The 17,961-nt window shown below is 48.1% G+C and overlaps 1 protein-coding gene across 20 annotated transcripts in view; it reads left to right on the top strand.

Annotated features, from left to right (window-relative positions):
- Positions 1-4,210: 4,210 nt before the first annotated feature.
- The window catches only part of SLC39A14 (solute carrier family 39 member 14), a 53,642-nt gene continuing 39,891 nt past the window's right edge, over positions 4,211-17,961 (top strand). For 6 of the 20 annotated variants that reach the window (XM_035270041.3, XM_078347276.1, XM_035270042.3 and 3 more), the window contains exon 1: positions 4,230-4,328. Coding sequence is in view for 4 of the 20 variants with exons in the window: in XM_002756852.6 (XP_002756898.2) it covers positions 4,215-4,367 (153 nt within the window). In the remaining 16 variants the exon portion in view is untranslated. Of the gene's footprint in view, positions 4,691-17,961 lie in introns of all 20 variants that reach the window. The other 14 variants (XM_054243756.2, XM_078347277.1, XM_008979154.5 and 11 more) reach the window with 5 other exon arrangements.

Genomic DNA, 17,961 nt, shown 5'->3' with positions numbered 1-17,961 from the left:
ACTTTGGGAGGCCGAGGCGGGCAGATCACCTGAGGTCAGGAGTTCAAGACCAGCCTGGCTAACATGGTGAAACCCTATCTCTACTAAAAATACAAAAATTAACCAGGCATAGTGGCGCACTCCCGTAATAATCCTAGCTACTCCAGAGGCTGAAGCAGAAGAATCGCTTGAACCCAGGAGGTGGAGGTTGCAGTCAGCTGACATCGTCCTGCTGCACTCCAGCCTAGGTAACAGCAGATGAGACTCCGTCTCAAAAAAAAAAAAGGAACTGTTAAACTTGGAATTCTATTCCCAACTAAACATTCATTCACAGGTGAGGACAAAAAGAATATTTTAAAAATAAAGATCAGGAAAGAAATTAATGAAATGAAGAACAGAGAAAATCAAGAAAACAAGTTGGTTCTTTGAAAATACTAACAAAATGGGCAAACCTTTAGCTAGACTGACAGAGAAAAAAGACTCAAATTACTAAAGTCAGGAATGAAAGAGGGCACATTATTACGAACCTTAGAGGGAAGAAAAAAAAAGGTGCTATAAGGGAATACTATGAACAGTTGTTTGCCCAAAAATTAGACCACTTAGCTAAAATGGACAGATTTCTACAGCTTACTAAACCAGGTATTTTTCCTAGTCATCTTTTGTGTGTGAGTCAAAACCATCCGATGACAACAGAAATGAACAATCGAGGCCTCTAAAGCTGTTGTTCCCTTTCAGCTGACAATGGAAGGAGCTAGTCCTTGAGTCCTCTGACATGATTTTGGGTTGAATAGAACCTTCACATTCCTTTCAATCCTCTTAAATTTGTTAAGCCATGCCAAAACAGAGAATGCATTTTTTTCCAAGAAGGTACCAGAGAAATCTGATCACCAATCTCCGGACAGACTGTAAAAAAAGCTGGCCTAAGGCCAAACACAGTGGCTCACGTCTGTAATCCCAACACTTTGGGAGGCCAAGGCAGGCGGATCACCTGAGGTCTCAGGAGTTTGAGACCAGCCTGGTCAACATGGTGAAACCCCATCTCTCCTAAAAATATAAAAGTCAGCCAGGCATGGTGGTGTGCACCTGTAATCCCAGCTACTCAGGAGGCTGAGGCAGGAGAATCGTTTGAACCCAGGAGGTGGAGGTTGCAGTGAGCCGAGATCCTGCCATTGTCCCCCAGCCTGGGCAACACGAGTGAAACTCCGTTTCATAAAAAGAACAGCCGGCCTGAGACCTGGGGTGCAGAGGGATCTCACTCCGTCCACCTGATCAAGTTGCTTACCTTGTCACCACAAACTGCACAGAGGGCTTTCATCTGGAGTCCCCACCCACTCTGCACAATCAGGGCTGGAATCTCATTTCTCTGGCTTATTTCCCAAGGCTGTTCTATTCACCTCAGCAAAGGGAAATCTGTCTATGTATCTTTTGGCAGGTAGCTGTGGTGTCTTGTCAGAAGGGAAACAGTAGCAATGAAAATGTCAGACTTTTGTGCTAAGTTCCCTTAAATATTGCCCAACAATATTTTATTGAGCCAGCCCATTCATTCATCCAGCAAATATTTATTGAAACACTGTTATGTGCAAGATGTTACATTAGGAGATACAGGTATATCAGAAATCTCATGTAATCGAGGCAGATTAAGGTCTAATAAGGTTAGAGATTAAAGTGAAATAATTTTAAGGGAAAAAATATAAGTACCATAAACCATATAAAATTTTAATTCTGGGTTTCACAACCTAATAATGAAGTCAACTTAGTGGGTTTGCTACCACTTTTTTAAAAACTTGAACTATAACGAAGTATCATTCATTGCATTGCATATCTTATGGATATTTTGTCAAATTTTTGTTTGCTACATTATTTATACTGCAGTTGTAGTGTTAAATGTTTTTAATGTGGGTTACAGTCAAAAAATTTGAAAGGGTAGCTCAAACATGCTTCAGAAGAATCCAGAAGCTTGCAGACAAGAGGTGACTTTGAAGAGTTAGAATTTGGACAAGTTAAATTCTGCCATGTTGAATATAAAAGTTAAAAAAAAAAAGAATTTTGACAAGTGAAAATGGGTAATGAGAGGAAAAAGTGGAGAGCCGAGTCTGGGTGAGGTGGCTCACACCTGGATTCCCAGCACATTAGGAGGCTGAGGAGGGCAGATTATTTGAGCTCAGGAGTTCAAGACCAAGCCTGGCCAACATGGTGAACCCCCATCTCTAGTAAAAATAAAAAAGTTAGGCAGCGCGGCGGGCACCTGTAATCCCAGCTGCTCGGGAGGCTGAGGCAGGAGAATCACTCGAACCTGGGAGGGGGACGTTACAGTGAGCTGAGACTGTGTCACAGCACTCCAGCCTGGGCTCTAGAGTGAGAATCTCTCAAAAATTTTTTAAAAAGTGGAGAGCAGAGAGAACTGGGGCCTCCAAGCCTGGCAGGAGGAATGAGAGACTGAGAACTACCCAGCAACAAGGAAGGATTTAGGGGATTTAGGCTGGATACCTGAAGAATTTTGTGTGTGGGTAGATATGGGGAGTGAAGAGCTTTTGTTAATAATTAACTGTATTCCCTAATGGATTGCTGATAGCTTATCAGCTCTGCTTGCCCATGTGGACTTTGGCAGCTCAACCTTTGGTGTGGTTGAAAACAAGTGAGAACTCCATGATAGGCCCAGTGGTGGGGTGTCTGGTCCTGCCCCCTCTCTGCCGTGCAATCTCCTTGGAGGTTGTCTAGTTCTCCTGTGGGCAGTATTGACACCTTGCCTGGAAAAGCGATGGGACTGCTCTCTGACTTTGGTTTTAAGAGATTAACACTCCTGTAGGATAAGGGCTTCATACCTTCATAGCTCTGTGTGTTGGAAGCATGTTATTTCACTTTATTTCTGTGTGGGCTTACTCCTTTTTGGTGCTTCAATGAAAGGCGTGATGGGGACTGGCCCCTTTGTGACAGCCTACTACAGTGGGATGGGAGTCCCACAAGGATTACAGAATGTCTGGAAAGCACCGAGTTTAACCAAGAGCGTAATAGGGTTCTTACAAAGATGAAGGGGCTCTGAGGGAAATTCTGCAAGAGATATCCTTACTTTGAAATCACTTGGAAACAAATTAGAGGAATATCACTGCTGCCCCATAACCACTGCAGCACTGTAATTACAGGGTGAGGATAATTGAATTTTAGAAACGCCAGGGCCCAGCTAGTCTCTTCCAAAGTAACATGAACAATCTGGCCCACTCTGGCCTGGCGAAGAGGAAGCTGCTTAGTTCTTCTTGCCACCGGCTCCAGGGACTGTCTGCTTTCTTTCCTCCTTAGCACCGCCATCACGGGGGTCCTCCCTGCAAGACCTGCAGAGTGGGATGTTGCCCCTTCCCTGCGCAATTTCAGAGACAGCTAGTGCCGTCTGGGCACCAGTCACTGGGCTAGGAGCGGCACCGAGTATTAACTAGCGACAGTTGGGCTAGAAATCTCCTCCTTTAAGCCCCCCCGAGGCTCAGGTGACAGCTGGCTCAGCTAATAGAGGAAATAGTCCTGATGTGCCGCAGAACAGAACAATGGGAGTCGAATGGGTGGTTTATTTTCTCAAGAATTCTGCGTTTCCTAGGCCTGATATACATCTCAATGGGACTGTCCCACAGCGGAAGAGTCTCCTGGGACATTTTTCACCCCCAAAAGAACACTTCTCCCAACTTTGGGTTAGTGGGGTTCCTTAGGCGTCTGATCACTGTGGGAAGCGATGCAACATCAAGTCTGAAAAGTGAATATAATATGGTTTATTTGGAACTCAACCAGGGAATTTTGGTTCTTTTGGCTGGTAGAAGTATGGAGAAGAAACATTGTTTAAGGGCGCGTCCCCTTCTGGAGTACCTTTCCGAGCTGGAGAGGGAAGAGAAGCTTTCTGGGTGAACCAGCAGTGGTAAAATGCACATTCAAATCAAGTGGGCAGGACTCTCCTCCATGGGGTGCGGGGTGGAGGCCAGGCGGTGAGAGCTTTCCGCGCCCGGGGAGCAGGTCTTCCCGGGAGGTTTTCGGAAGCAGGAGGGGGCCCTCGGGAGTCACGGTCAGAGCTCGCGGCGGGGCTGGAGGACGGAGGGTGGGAGCGCCGACCACAGCCAGAGCCGCGAGGCGCAGGAGGACGCAGGCAGGCCAGGTCCCCGGCGCGCCGGCCCCACGTGGCAGTCCCGGGGCGAGCGGGGCGGGCCGGGGGCGGGCTGGAGGCGGGCCCGGCCGCTGACGCGCCGGGTATATAGCCGGGCATGCGCGCAGTGTCGGGGGGCCCGGACGCAGCGAGGGGGGTCGGCGCGGGTGTCTGCACGGACGAACGAGCTGAGCTGCTCTTCCTATCGCCGTCGGCCGCCCGGGGCCTTGCGGTGAGGCTGCGCAGGGCTGGGGCTGCCTGCGAGCCCCAGGTGAGGGCGGGGACGCGAGGGACCGCGGGATGTGCAGCGGCGGAGGAGCCGCGAGCCCCAGGCTGGGGCACCGGGTGGGGGCGGGGACATCGCTGCGCCGAGGACCCGGCACCACCCGCGCACGCCGGGACCCCCGGGTGGAGGCTGCACCTGGCCGCGGTGTCGCGATGGCGAGGGGTGAAGTCAAGGCGGGGTCCGTCCGCATGGAGGGCGCGGGATGCGAGAGCCGCAGAAGGGTGCCCAGAGCGTGGGTCGCCCCGCCGAAGGCTGAGCCGGGCTCCCGGAGCCCCCGCGCGGACAAGGACGCAGATCGCAGACAGTAGGTGACCAATCTGAGGGGCGGCTCCATGGGGCGCTGGGGTCTGGACTTTGCTTTCCAAGAGCTGCGTCCCCGGGCCCCCGCCAGTCCACCTCCTCCCAGAACATACATATCCCCAATCTTCCGGCTGAGCGAATCTCCAACCTGGCTTGCCCGCGTAGATGGCTTTCTGGCTATTTTTGGTCCTTAGTGACCAACTTTCGTGGTCGGGTTCAGGCTGCCCCCTCTTGGCGGGTGAGGAGGTGGGACAAAGTCACCATCCGAGCAGTTTCATCTCTGATCCTGAGGTCCAGTTGAGCCGGGAAAATTTCCTCAGCTCTGGACTGGGGGTTCACTTTTGAGGATCTGGTGCATGCCTAGGCCTGGGTTCCAAAGAGAGGCTTCTCGAAACACTTAAAGGGCCCGGCTGTACTGGAGGACTCCGGACACGATTTGGGCAGTGGCTGAGTGCTGTCTTGTGGCCTGAATGGAAGCATGGGGGTAGGAGCAGCTTTGACGTGACCTTTCTTCCTGGAGCAAGCCTGGTTTGGGTTTATGTCTTTAGTGGCTTTTCCTAGGAGCCCCAGGCCATTGGCAAGGCTGTGCCTCCTGCGGAGGAGGGGCCTGGGAGTTAGCTCTGCCCTCTGTCCCTTCTCTGCTCCTAACCTGCCCTGTGACCTTGGGCGGGTACTACGGTCAAACTAGGTCTTATCCACAGTATATATAATTCTGTAATCCTTACCTCTTGTAACACAAGCCCTAAATATGAAGAGGAACTTGTATCCTTGGTAAAGCCAGAGAAGGGATGTCCAGAATCCTAACTTAGCAGCTGGGATAAAAAGCCACATGTTCCTTTTCCGGGTGAAGGCTCAGAGAGATGAGCTTCCCATCTCCTGTGATCCTCTTCCTAGGGTTGGTTTGCGGGTAAGACTATAGGGCACCCGACAGTGGAGGGCAATCCTCTGCATACTCTCTCTTCCCAAAGGGCCAGGCCGAAAGCAAGTTCTTGCTTAATTTATCATTTGTGACTCATCTGGCCTCTGGGGCCTTGAGAGAGGGCAGTGCTAAGGGGGAGTTAAGATCCAGGTGTTGACTGACAGCTGGCCAGCCAGTGCAGAGGCTGGAGGAACCGGCAGACCTGAGGACTTGCGGAGGGGGCAGCTGCATCATCGGCCTTGTCATTTAGACCAGAGTAAGAACTATGGGCTCGGCTGGGCAAGGTGGCTATGCCTGTAATCCCAGCACTTTGGGAGGCCAAGGCGGGCGGATCACAAGGTCACTAGATCGAGACCATCCATGGTGAAATCCCGGCTCTACTAAAAATGCAAGAATTAGCTGAGGGTGGTGTAATCCCAGCTCTTCGGGAGGCTGAGGCAGGAGAATTGCTTGAACCCGGGAGGCGGAGGTTACAGTGAACCAAGATTGCGCCACTGCACTCCAGCCTGGTGACAGAGAGAGACTCCGTCTCAAAAAAAAAAAAAAATTATGGGCTCTGGGGACGCTTAGCACGTAGATGTACAGTGCCTGGTGTCCGGGTTCTGCAGTGATGGGTGCACGGAGATGGCCTGGCCACCACTCTTCCAGCGCAGACTCTTGGGGAGAAACAGCATCCACAGATGAAGAACAAGATAGCAACACAAGAGAGGCCTCTGTGCCCTGCACAATTCAGTTCAGAGAGCCTTCGCCCTCCTAGACATGGTTGTGCTCGTGGCGGAGGAATTCAGGGCTTTTGAGATAGGTGGGCCTCTGCTCAAATCCTGGCCCCGTCACTCTCCAGCAGTGAGAAGTTTGTTAATCTGTGTTCTCACTGGCTTGCGGGATGTCGTGATTTTGCCTGGAACATAGTACACGGCTTGTCATCATTCTCATCGTCATCATTTTTGTGGGGTGGAGTGGGTTATTTAGGGGACCCCGAGGCTGAGGGGTTGGGTTGTAGGAATGGTGTGAGACATAGGGTTGATTAATCTCTTCCTTGGCAAAATGGAGGTAATTTTTCTGCCCTTCTGGGAAGGCAGCTTTTCTGTGGCCTGCCAGGGGTTGTCCCACAGATCGACTGGGCAATGTTACCGAAAAGAAATTTTTTTCCACCTTTAGATCTGGGAGCTACTCTGATTTCTTCAGAGCAGAAATGCCTCTTCTCTGGGCTGATGGTAGCCAGGACAGAGTAGCAATGCCTGTGTGTGCCTGCATGGTGCGTGTGTGCTTGTGTGTGTGGGCACACTTGTGTGTGCGTGCGTAGGATACATGTCATTCACTGGACTGGTTGTTTTTAAACCCTACTTCCCTTCCTCCTCCTTCCTTACCTGCTCACACCCTGCACTATTCCAAGAGGAACCTCAATGCATGTCCAATATTTGCAGAATCGTGGGGTTTACACAGTAGTGCTGTGGATAGATTGTGTGTGCCTGGGAACCAGGACTTCCCTCTCCCCACTGTGCCAGAATAATAGCCTGCCCGCACCTGACCTGGCGAAGGTAATGCTTGGCCTTGTTGTTGAGCCCCAGAACCATCAAATGTTCTGGCTTTGGTGCACTTGGAGTCCCATCCCTTTATTTTACATTGAAAGAAATTGGATCCAGGTAGGTAAATTGGTGTTCCAGAGTCACGCGGTTGCCAGTAGCCAAGAGACTTGATGGAGAAGACCAAAGAAAGGTTCTATTTTTGATCCTAAATGTGATTATGAAATTGTTGACACCTCCAGGCTTTGCTTGGAAACTAGAAGGGCCGGACGCGGTGGCTCATGCCTATAATCCCAGCACTTTGGGAGGCTCAGGCTGGTGGATCACCTGAGGATGGGTGTTTGAGACTAACCTGACCAACATGGAGAAACCCCATCTCTACTAAAGATATAAAATTAGCTGGGCATGATGATGCATGCCTGTAATCCCAGCTACTTGGGAGGCTGAGGCAGGAGAATCGCTTGAACCTGGGAGGTGGAGGTTGCAGTGAGCCAAGGTCGCACCATTGCACTCCAGCCTGGGCAACAAGAGCTATACTCTGCCCCCCCCAAAAAAAGGAAACTAGAAGAGGAAGGGACCATTTGTCCCTGTGATTATTGAGGGAGGGGGTGTTAATTTATTCTGGATGAGTCTCTTTCTCTTTTCAGAGTCCCTGGAGACATGGGAGGATGAGGAGTGAGCGGGGAAGGGGCCTGCTGCTTAGCCCAGCTGGGACTCCCAGGATGTCTGCAGTGGGACTTCTCTGACCTGGAGGCTGGCGGGTTGGTGGAAAGCCGGGAGATAAGGAGTCCGGAGTCCACCCCCTCGACTGCCACCAGCCAAGGGCCTCATGCCAACCTAGGGGACAGGAGGGCAGACCCTGGGACACAGGGTAGGGTCACAAAGCCCCACTGTCTTGTCCCACGTGGGCATTAAGCCTTTCAGAGGGGGCCCCCATTTGGGTCTGGCAGAGGCAGAGTTGCAGAAGCTGGGAACCTCTGACCTGCACAAGAAGAGGCCAGGCAAGCCACAGAATAGCCCTGCCCAAGGGAGCCCAGAGTGCCCAGCCGTGGGAAACCAAATTCCCCACCTTGGCAACTGGAGATCTGGCTGCTGTTAGACCTCCTAACCTCCCTCTAGGGGCAGGCCCCGGAGAATCCTGGGACTTGGTGGAGTGAGAAGGTGACTGTCCTACCTTTATTACCTCTGAGTTCCTAATGGCTCTCTCAGGCAGGGCACTCAGTATTAGTAGTTAATAAAAAAATCAGATAAAAGTTGGGAATCTTAAAAAAAAAAAAAAAAAACACTACATGTCTTAAATCATTTATCTTTAAAACCTGTATGTATTTTTATTCACCAAAACTTTGATTTGGCGCCAAGGCCTTTTCTTTGAGTCTTTGGAGCCCTTATTTAGACTTAGAAATTGTTTCTATGTAAAAATCATACCTAAACGTATTACCTGTAATTTCCGATTTCCTTTATTAAATTTTTTTTCCCTTTGGGAGGCTGAGGTGGGTGGATCACGGGCTCAGGAGTTTGAGACTAGCCTGGCCAACATGGTGAAACCCCATCTCTACTAAAGATACAAAAAAAAATTAGCCGAACATGGTGGCACGCGCCTGTAATCCCAACTCTTTGGGAGGCTGAGGCAGGAGAATCGCTTGAACCCAAGAAGTGGAGGTTGCAGTGAGCCAAGATCGTGCCATTGCACTCTAGCCTCCCGAGTGAGACTCCGTCTCAAAAAAAAGAAAAAGTTTTTTTTAAATTTTCTTCTAGGCTCCATATTCACATGGTTAAAATATCAAAACGGTAAAAAAACAGCAAAACCTTGTCTTCCCCCAGCTTTTCAGTAAATGCTCCAAGGTAGCGTTTTAAACATTCAGCACCTTGCTTTTTTCACCTAGCAACTTTATTAAGATCTTTTCCATATCAGCACATAGAATGCCTTTAGCACTCTCTGTCATAGCTGTGTGGTATTCCATAGTATGGGGGAACCATCTTTTTTAACCAACACGCATATCACACTCCCCACTTATGACTGCAGAATATATCTGTGAAGTGGGATCCCTGGATAAAAGGTTAAATACCTCATACATCTGTTAATTCGCTTTTGTTAAATAAAAAAAGAAATCAAAGACGAGATGTTTGTAGAACATACTTAGTTTAATTTCAGCTTTTTATTTTCCCATTTGCAACCAGTCTTTCTCGATTAGTAATTCTCAAACTTTTTGATCCTAGGACCCCTTACATTGCCTTTTGTGTATGTGGCTATCTGTATAGTGTACTAAAAATTAAAACTGAGAAAAAAATCTTTTTTTCTGAAACATGGTCTCACTATGTTGCCGACACTAGTCTTGAACTCCTGGCTTTCAAGTGATCCTTCTGCCTCAGCATCAAAACTGAGAAATTTAAAAATAGGTATTTATTTACTTATAAAGCAAAAATAAGGCTATCACATGTTAGCATAAAAAATAGGTTTCATGAAAAATAACTGTTTTCCAAAATAGTCAAAAGAATGGCCTTGCTTTTATATTTTTAGAAAGTTCAGGATTTTAAAATAATTATTTATTGGATGATAATGAGAGAACATTATAATAGGCATAACTTAAATTTGCTGTTAAGAAGTCAGTTAAAAGTTGTGGGAACAAATCAAGCTAATCTGAGAACACATCTATATTATACCCTAAACTTCTACCGTAGAAATTTCTCAAAAACTCAAGATGACACAAGCACATGTCACATTTCATGTAGCTTCTGAAAAGTGAGAGTGAAAAGCTTTTAATGTCTGAATATTAGAATAAAAATAGTATTTTACCTCAGGGACCCCAGGTATCATAACGACAGTAATTTCAAAATTGCTGTTCTAGATCACTTGATTTACTTTTCTAAGAAATCACACATTTTCTTTGCATTTGTTTTTATTTTATTTTTTTTTTTGAGACAGTTTCACTCTTGCCCCGGCTGGAGTGCGATAGTGCCAATCTCCGCTTCTGCAACCTCCACCTCCTGGGTTCAAGTGATCCTCTTGCCTCTGCATTTATTTTATTTATTTATTTATGTAAGACAGAGTGTTCATTCTGGTTGCCCAGACTGGAGTGCAGTGGCACAATCTTGGCTCACTACAACCTCCACTCCCGGGTTTAAGCGATTCTCCGTCCTCAGCCTCCCAAGTAGCTGGATTACAGGCTCCCACCACCACGCCCAGCTAACTTTTTGGATTTAGTAGAAACAGGGTTTCTCCATGTTGGTCAGGCTGGTCTCAAACTCCCGACCTCAGGTGATCCACCCGCCTCGGCCTCCCAAAGTGCTGGAATTACAGGCATGAGCCAGCTCTCCCGACCTGCATTTATTTTTTTAAGGTTTTTTTTGTTTTTTCCTTTTTGTTTCTCCTAAGACAGTCTCTCTCTGTCACCCAGGCTGGAGTGCATTGGCATAATCTCAGCTCACTCTACGTCTCAAGTTCAAGCGATTCTCCTGCCTCAGCCTCTCAAGTAGCTGGAGTTACAGGCAAGCACCACCATGCCCAGCTCATTTTTTATATTTTTAGTAGACATGGGGTTTCTCCATGTTGGCCTGGCTGGTCTCAAACTCCTGACCTCAAGTGATATACTGGCCTTGGCCTCCCAAAGTGCTGGGATTAAAAATCTGAGCCACCATGCCTAGCCTTCAGTTGTTATGTAAATAAATCATAACCATTTAAATAAATAGAACCTGCATAAAGCTGGCTCTTGGCACTGGAACCGGCAATGGTGACAGCAGGTGGTGGGGTGGGGAGTTAGGGGAGGTTGGCCACCTGGTAAGGGGCTGTTGGCTGCAGGGAGGAACTGGAGATCTGGGGGCTGTGATCAGTGCTGTGGCAGTCAGCTAAGAGAGCTGCTAGGTATCATCTCCATTCCTGAGATGTTTGTGAAATGCGTGAGGAGCTGTGCACATGTGGAAAGTCAGATGCAGGCTGCGGCCTTCCTGAAGCTGCAGCAAGTGGAACAGAGAAGTACTTGATGAGGCCAGAGGAGGGAAGGCAGGAGCCGGCAGAGAAGGTTTCCTGGGGAGGAACTGAGCCACATCTTGAAAGCGAGGAAGGAAGAGGAGAGAGCAGGGTCCCGGTAAGGAAAGGTGTGTGAATGGTGGGATGGTGTGGCTGATAATAGGGAGCAGCAAGTGAGGTGGCTGGAAATGTAGGTTGGGTCCAGGAGTCTTGAATTGCCTGGGGGTCTAAGATACCAGTCTTCTCTTCGGACATGGAAGTGTTTCCATATCAAAGACTTAACTGCTCTGTACCAGCAGCCTTCTGTCTTGGGGTGCAGCCTGTCAGCCTGCTCTTTTTCTTTTTCAGGAGTGAGACAGGGTCTCACTCTGTCACCCAGGCTGGAGTGGAGTGGTGCGATCTTAGCTGACTGCAGCCTCCCTCTCCTGTGCTCAAGTGATTCTCCCACCTCAGTCTCCCAGGTAGCTGGGACTCCAGGCACAGGCCACCACACCCGGCTAATTTTTGTTAGTTTAGTAGACACAAGGTTTCACCTGTTGGCCAGGCTAGTCTCGAACTCCTGACCTCAAGTGACATGCCTACCTCGGCTTCCCAGAGTACTGGGATTACAGGTGTGAGTCACCGCGCCCGGCTTGGCCTGCTCTTATCTGGAGCAACTTCATTCCCTCACCAGGTACTTCCTCCAGCCTCCTGCCTCCTGCCTCCTGCCTCCTTCCTTAGCCCTCAGAAGCATGGAGCAGCCCCACTTCCGGCCTGAACATAGCCCTTAAAACTCTCTCCCAGAAACTAATGGACGCGATTAACTATATGACACAGAATTTCTCCAAACCATTGTTTGGTATTTTTGTCAACTGCATTTTCTTCTGTTGGTCAAAAGTGATGCTTGCATATTGTAAAGTGCAAGAAGTATTTGGGACAGGGGAGTCGATAATCCTGCTGCAGTCTCTGCTTACATATTGGCATAGTTCCTTACGATTGTTTTCTTTTTTTTTTTTGGTGGGGGAGATATAATTGGCTATCTACTCCCATCTTATCTTGACATCAAAATTTCTCCCTAGGCCAGGTGGGTGGATCATGAGATTAGGAGTTTGAGACCAACCTGGCCAAGATGGTGAAATCCAGTTTCTACTAAAAATACAAAAATTAGCTGGGAACAGTGGTGGGCACCGGTAATCCCAGCTTCTCAGGAGGCTGAGGCAGGAGAATCGCTTGAAGACGGGAGTCGGAGGTTGCAGTTGGCTGAGATCATGCCACTGCACTCCAGCCTGCGCGACACAGCAAGACTCCATCTAAAAAAAAAAAAAATTCTCCCCAAGCATTTAGTTTGTTTTATGGCTGTATCTTAGTTTGCTTAACCATTTCCTTTTATTTTGTAGTTTTATTTTGAACTAATTTTAGATGTACAGAAGAGTTGCAAAAATATAGCAGAATTCCTTTATATTTCTCACCCCAGATTATAATTATATAATCAGGAGGAGGAAGTCAACACTGGCAAAGCACTGTTAACTAAACTGCAGGCCTTATTTAAATGTCACCGGTGTTTTCACCAGTGTCCTTTGGCTGTTTCCTGGATCTGATCTGGGATCCCACACCGCCCTAGTCTGCTGCAATCTGGCAGCCTCTCCCTCTTTCCTTGTTGGAATGTTGGAACATAAATCGATGTTGCATCCTTTCACGGTATCCATCCTGATGCAGGTTTTTTATTTTGTTTTGTTTTTTTGAGATAGGGTCTCACTCTGTGCCCAGGCTGGAGAGCAGTGGTGCGATCTTGGCTCACTACAACTTCCACCTCCTGGGTTCAAGCGATTCTCCCACCTCAGCCTGCCAAAGTGTTGAGATTACAGGTGTGAGTCACTGCACCAGCTGTGCCATGTCCGAATATTTCCTTTTCTGTTTTTTTTTTTTTTTCTTTTTTTTTTTGAGACGGAGTTTTGCTCTTGTTAACCAGGCTGGAGGGCAATGGCGAAATCTCCGCTCACCACAACCTCTCCCTCCCAAGTCCAAGCGATTCTCCTGCCTTATCCTCCTGAGTATATCAGAGCAGGCAAGTGTATTAGTATGACACACACCCATTTATCATTTCACAATTCTTTTTTTTTTTTTTTTGTGAGACAGAATCTCGCTTTGTCACCAGGCTGGAATGCAGTGGCGCGATCTCGGCTCACTGCAACCTCCACCTCCCAGGTTCAAGCAATTCTCCTGCTTCAGCCTCCCGAGTAGCTGAGACTACAGGCACGCACCACCATGCCCAGCTAATTTTTGTATTTTTAGTAGAGACAGGGTTTCACTGTGTTGGCTAGGATGGTCCTGATCTCTTAACCTCATGATCCTCTCAGCTCGGCCTCCCAGTGTTCTGGGATTATAGGTGTGAGCCACTGCGCATGGCCCATTTCACAATTCCTTGGGCCAGAAGTCAGAGTACTGCATGACTGGCTTCTTTGCTGGGGGTTCTATAAGACTAAACTTAGGGTGTCAGCTGGGGTTTCAGGGCCTCTGCCAGGCTCAAATGGTTGTGGAAAATGCAGCTCCTTGTGGCTGTGAAACTGAGGTCCCTTGCCCCCTCACTCCTGTTTTTCAGCCAGGGGACACTCAGTTTCTAAAGGCCCCCATATTTCCTTTCCATGTGGTCCCCTCCATCCCCAGTGAGCCAGCCTCTTGCCCACATCGAGTCTTTCTCAGCTTCAACTCTTTTTGCCAAAAGGAGCCATCTCTTTTAAGGGCTCACCAGATTCGTTTTGGCCCACTTAGCGTAATTTCTTTGTCTTAGGTCAACTAAGTTCATTGGCAAATATCAGCAGACTCACTTTTGCCACACAATGTGCCGTGATCCCAGGAATGACATCCCATGTTTATGGTTCCTGCCTACACACAGTGGTGAGGGTCACTGGAGTCATCTTAGCGTTCTGCCAGCTACAGCTCAACATGATCAGGTGTTAATTCTAGCACCAAAGTATTTACCCATGGATCTGTGTCCCATGACTCCCCTGACAAGTTACCAGAAACTTAGTGGCTTAAAAATGACAGAAATGTATTCTCTCACAAGTCTGGAGGCCAGCAGTGTGAAATGCAGGTGTCGCCAGGACCATACTCCCTCTGACAGCTGTAGCGGAGAATGCTTCCTTCTTTTCCCAGCTTTTTGTGGTTCTTGGCATTCCTTGGCTTATGGCCACACCACTCCCATCTCTGCCTCTATCTTCACCTGGCCTTCCCCTCTTGGTGTGTGTCTCTGCATGTCCAAATCGCCCTCTTCTTTCTCTTATGAAGACATAGGGCTGGGTGCGTGGTTCATGCCTGTAATCCCAGCACTTTGGGAGGCTGAGGCAGGCAGATCACCTGAGGTCAGGAGTTAAATACCAGCCTGACCAACATGGAGAAACCCCATCTCTACTAAAAATACGAAATTAACTGGGCGTGGTGGCACATCCCTGTAATCCCAGTTACTCGGGAGGCTGAGGCAGGAGGAGGCTGAGGTTGCTTTGAGCTGAGATTGTGCCATTGCACTCTGGCCTGGGCAACAAGAGCAAAACTCTGTCTAAAAAAAAAAAAAAGACATAGGTCATTGGATTTAGGGCCCATCGTAAATCTAGGATAATTTCATCTTGACATCCTTAACTGATTTTATCTGCAAAATCTCTATTTCCAAATAAAGCCACTTTCTGAGATTTCAGGTAGACAGTTATTTGCAGGGGATAGTGATCAACCCACTAGATCCAGGGTGGGGGAAATGTCACTTAGTAAATTCTGGTCCACAGAGCTGCCAAAGAAAAGTTTTCTTTTAGACCTAGGAGAGAAGGCAGGCCTGGCTGCTGTGGAGGCTGGGGCCCAGCCTCAGGCTGTCCGCTTTCCTCATGGTGATACAGATCTGAAAACCAGGTGGGTGGAAGGCTGGCCTACAGGCCCTGTGTCCTTAGGTACTTTGCAGTACAGTCAGCTCTCAGTCTCTATGCCTGTGGGTTCAACCCCAGATGGAAACTATTGGAGAAAAGAAACAAAACTAACAATATAACGATTACAAAGAATACAAATAAACACCATATAGAAACTAGTTAGGTGGCAATTACATTATATTTGATGCTATGAGTAACTTAGAGATGGTTTAAAGTCTGTAGGGAGGAAGTACTAGGTTATGTGCAAACACTATGCCATTTTCCTTCAGGGACTTGAGCAACTGTAGATTTTGGTATCCTGGAGGCGGTGAGGGTGACTTGGAACCAATCCTCTGCTGATTTCAAGGGGTGATTGTACCAACAACTTGCCTCTGTACAGAGAGCTCTGGTTGAGTGTAGGATGGGCAGAGGACAGACTGTGGTACCCCTGTGACAGAGAGGGAAAACTGAGGGCAGAGAGTTTAATCGCAGAGTGTCATGCTTAGAAGGGACAGGAGCGTCTGGTCGAGCAATCTCGAAGTGTCAGGCCAGTTCCTTGGGCAGAGAGGGGCCGTGTCACTGGGTTAGGGACGCACGCACAGATGCGAGTCCAAGACTGGAATCTACTTAATACCTGCAAGTGAAGATCTTCAGAAAGGGGGCAGAAAGCATCCCCTTCCATCCCCACTTATCATCAGTAAGCCTCTCCATGCCTCCTTTTTTTAAGCCTCTGAGACAGGGTCTCACTCTCCCCCAGGCTGGAGTGCAGCGGCTCGATCATGGCTTACTGTGGCCTTGACCTCCCAGGCTCAAGTGATCCTCCTACTTCAGCCTTCCGAGTAGCTAGGACTACAGGCATATACCACCATGCCCAGCTAATTATTGTATTTTTAGTGGAGATAGGGTTTTGCCATGTTGCCCAGGCTAGTCTTAAACTCCTAGTCTCATGCAACCTGCCCCTCCTTCGGCCTCCCAAAGTGCTGGGATTACAGGAGTGAACCACCATGCCTGGTCTCTCAAATTTTTTTTTTTTTTTGAGATGGAGTTTCGCTCTTGTTACCCAGGCTGGCGTGCAATGGCGCGATCTCGGCTCACCACAACCTCTGCCTCCTGGGTTCAGGCAATTCTCCTGCCTCAGCCTCCTGAGTAGCTGGGATTACAGGCATGCGCCACCATGCCCAGCTAATTTTTTTTGTATTTTTAGTAGAGTCAGGGTTTCACCATATTGACCAGGATGGTCTCGATCTCTTGACCTCGTGATCCACCCACCTTGGCTTCCCAAAGTGCTGGGATTACAGGCGTGAGCCACCGCGCCCGACCAAATTTTTTTTTTTTTTTTAAGAGAGAATCTCGCTCTGTTGCCCAGGCTGGAGTACAGTGGCACGCTCTCAGCTCACCGCAACCTCTCCTGGGTTCAAGCAATTCTCCTACCTCAGCCTACCAAGTAGCTGGTACTATAGGTGTGTGCTGCTATGCCTGGCTACTTTTTGTATTTTTAGTAGAGATGGGGTTTCACTGTGCTGGCCAGGCTGGTTTCAAACTCCTAACCTCATGATCTGCCTGCCTTGGCTTCCCAAAGTGCTGGGATTACAGGTGTGAGCCACCACACCTGGCCCAAAATTTTTTAAATGCAAGAAAACACAGGTGTATATGCCTATACTTACATCGCAGGAGAGGATTTTCCAAGCATGTTGCTAAAAGCAGAAACTTTAAAAAGGAAAAGCATGGTATATTTGGCTTTACCTCTTTAAAAATTGTCTCAATAATGCCAGTTAACAAAAGTAGAAGGTAAACAACTAATTAGGAAGAATATTTGTGACATGTGACAAAAGGTTAATATTTTGCCATGTAATAAACCTATTTTAAAAAATGAATGTATCAGCAAAAACGGGCCAAGAAGGCCGGTTGTGGTGGCTTGTGTCTTTAATCCGAACACTTTGGGAGGCCGAGGTGGGCGGATCACCTGAGGTGAGGAGCTTGAGACCAGCCTGGCCAACATGATGAAACTTGACTCTTCTAAATATACAAAAATTAACGGGGTGTGGTGGCACGCGCCTGTAATCCCAGCTACTCTGGAGGCTGAGGCAGGAGAATCACATGAACCCAGGACGGGGAGGTTGCAGTGAGTCACGATCGTCCTACTGTACTCCAGCCTGGGCATCAGAGTGAGATTCTATCTTAAAAAAAGAAAAAAAAAAAGTGGGGGCAAAGAAGAGTAACCAGACAATTTGTAAAAGGAGAAGTGAGTAAACCTAAAACACTGATAATCAGAGAAACACAAATTAAAGGAATTAGAAAGATAGTAATTTCGACCTATCAGATTGTGAAGATGGAATATTTTAATACTTAGTGAGAATCCTATGAAATAGGCATGTAAACACAGGTAGTAGGAGCATGGAATTAGTTAACTGTTGGTCAGTGGTACAGACCTGTAGTCCCAGCTACTTGGACAGATGAGGCTGGGGAGGATTGCTTCAGTCTTGGAGTTGGAGACCAGCCTAGGCAACACAGCAAGACCCACCTCTACAAGAAAAAAATTAAAAATCGGCCAGGCGCGGTGACTCATGCCTATAATCCTAGTACTCTGGGAGGCTGAGGCGGGTGGATCACCTGGGGTTAGGAGTTCAAGACCAGCTTGGCCAACATAGTGAAATCCTGTCTCTACTAAAAATACAAAAATTAGCCAGGCGTGGTGGCACGTGCCTGTAATTCTAGCTACGAGGAGGTGGAGGCAGGAGAATCGCTTGAACCCAGGAATGGATTCAAGAATGCAATGAGCCGAGATAGATTGTACCACTGCACTTCAGTTTGGGCAACAGAATGAGACTCCATCTCAAAAAAAAAAAAAAAAAAAAAAACCGAAAAGAAAAATTAGCCCAGGCCTGGTGGCATGTGCCTGTAGTCCTAGCTACTTGTGAGGTGGGAAGATCCCTTGAGCCCAGGAGTTGAAGGCTGCAGGGAGCTGTGGTCGGAACACTGCACTCCAGCCTGTGCCCCAAAAGTGAGA

Source organism: Callithrix jacchus, chromosome 13 (genome assembly GCF_049354715.1).
Source record: "Callithrix jacchus isolate 240 chromosome 13, calJac240_pri, whole genome shotgun sequence".
Lineage (NCBI taxonomy): Eukaryota > Metazoa > Chordata > Mammalia > Primates > Cebidae > Callithrix > Callithrix jacchus.
The sequence above is the reverse complement of the archived record's forward strand: the minus strand, read 5'-3'. Positions and strand labels throughout refer to the sequence as shown.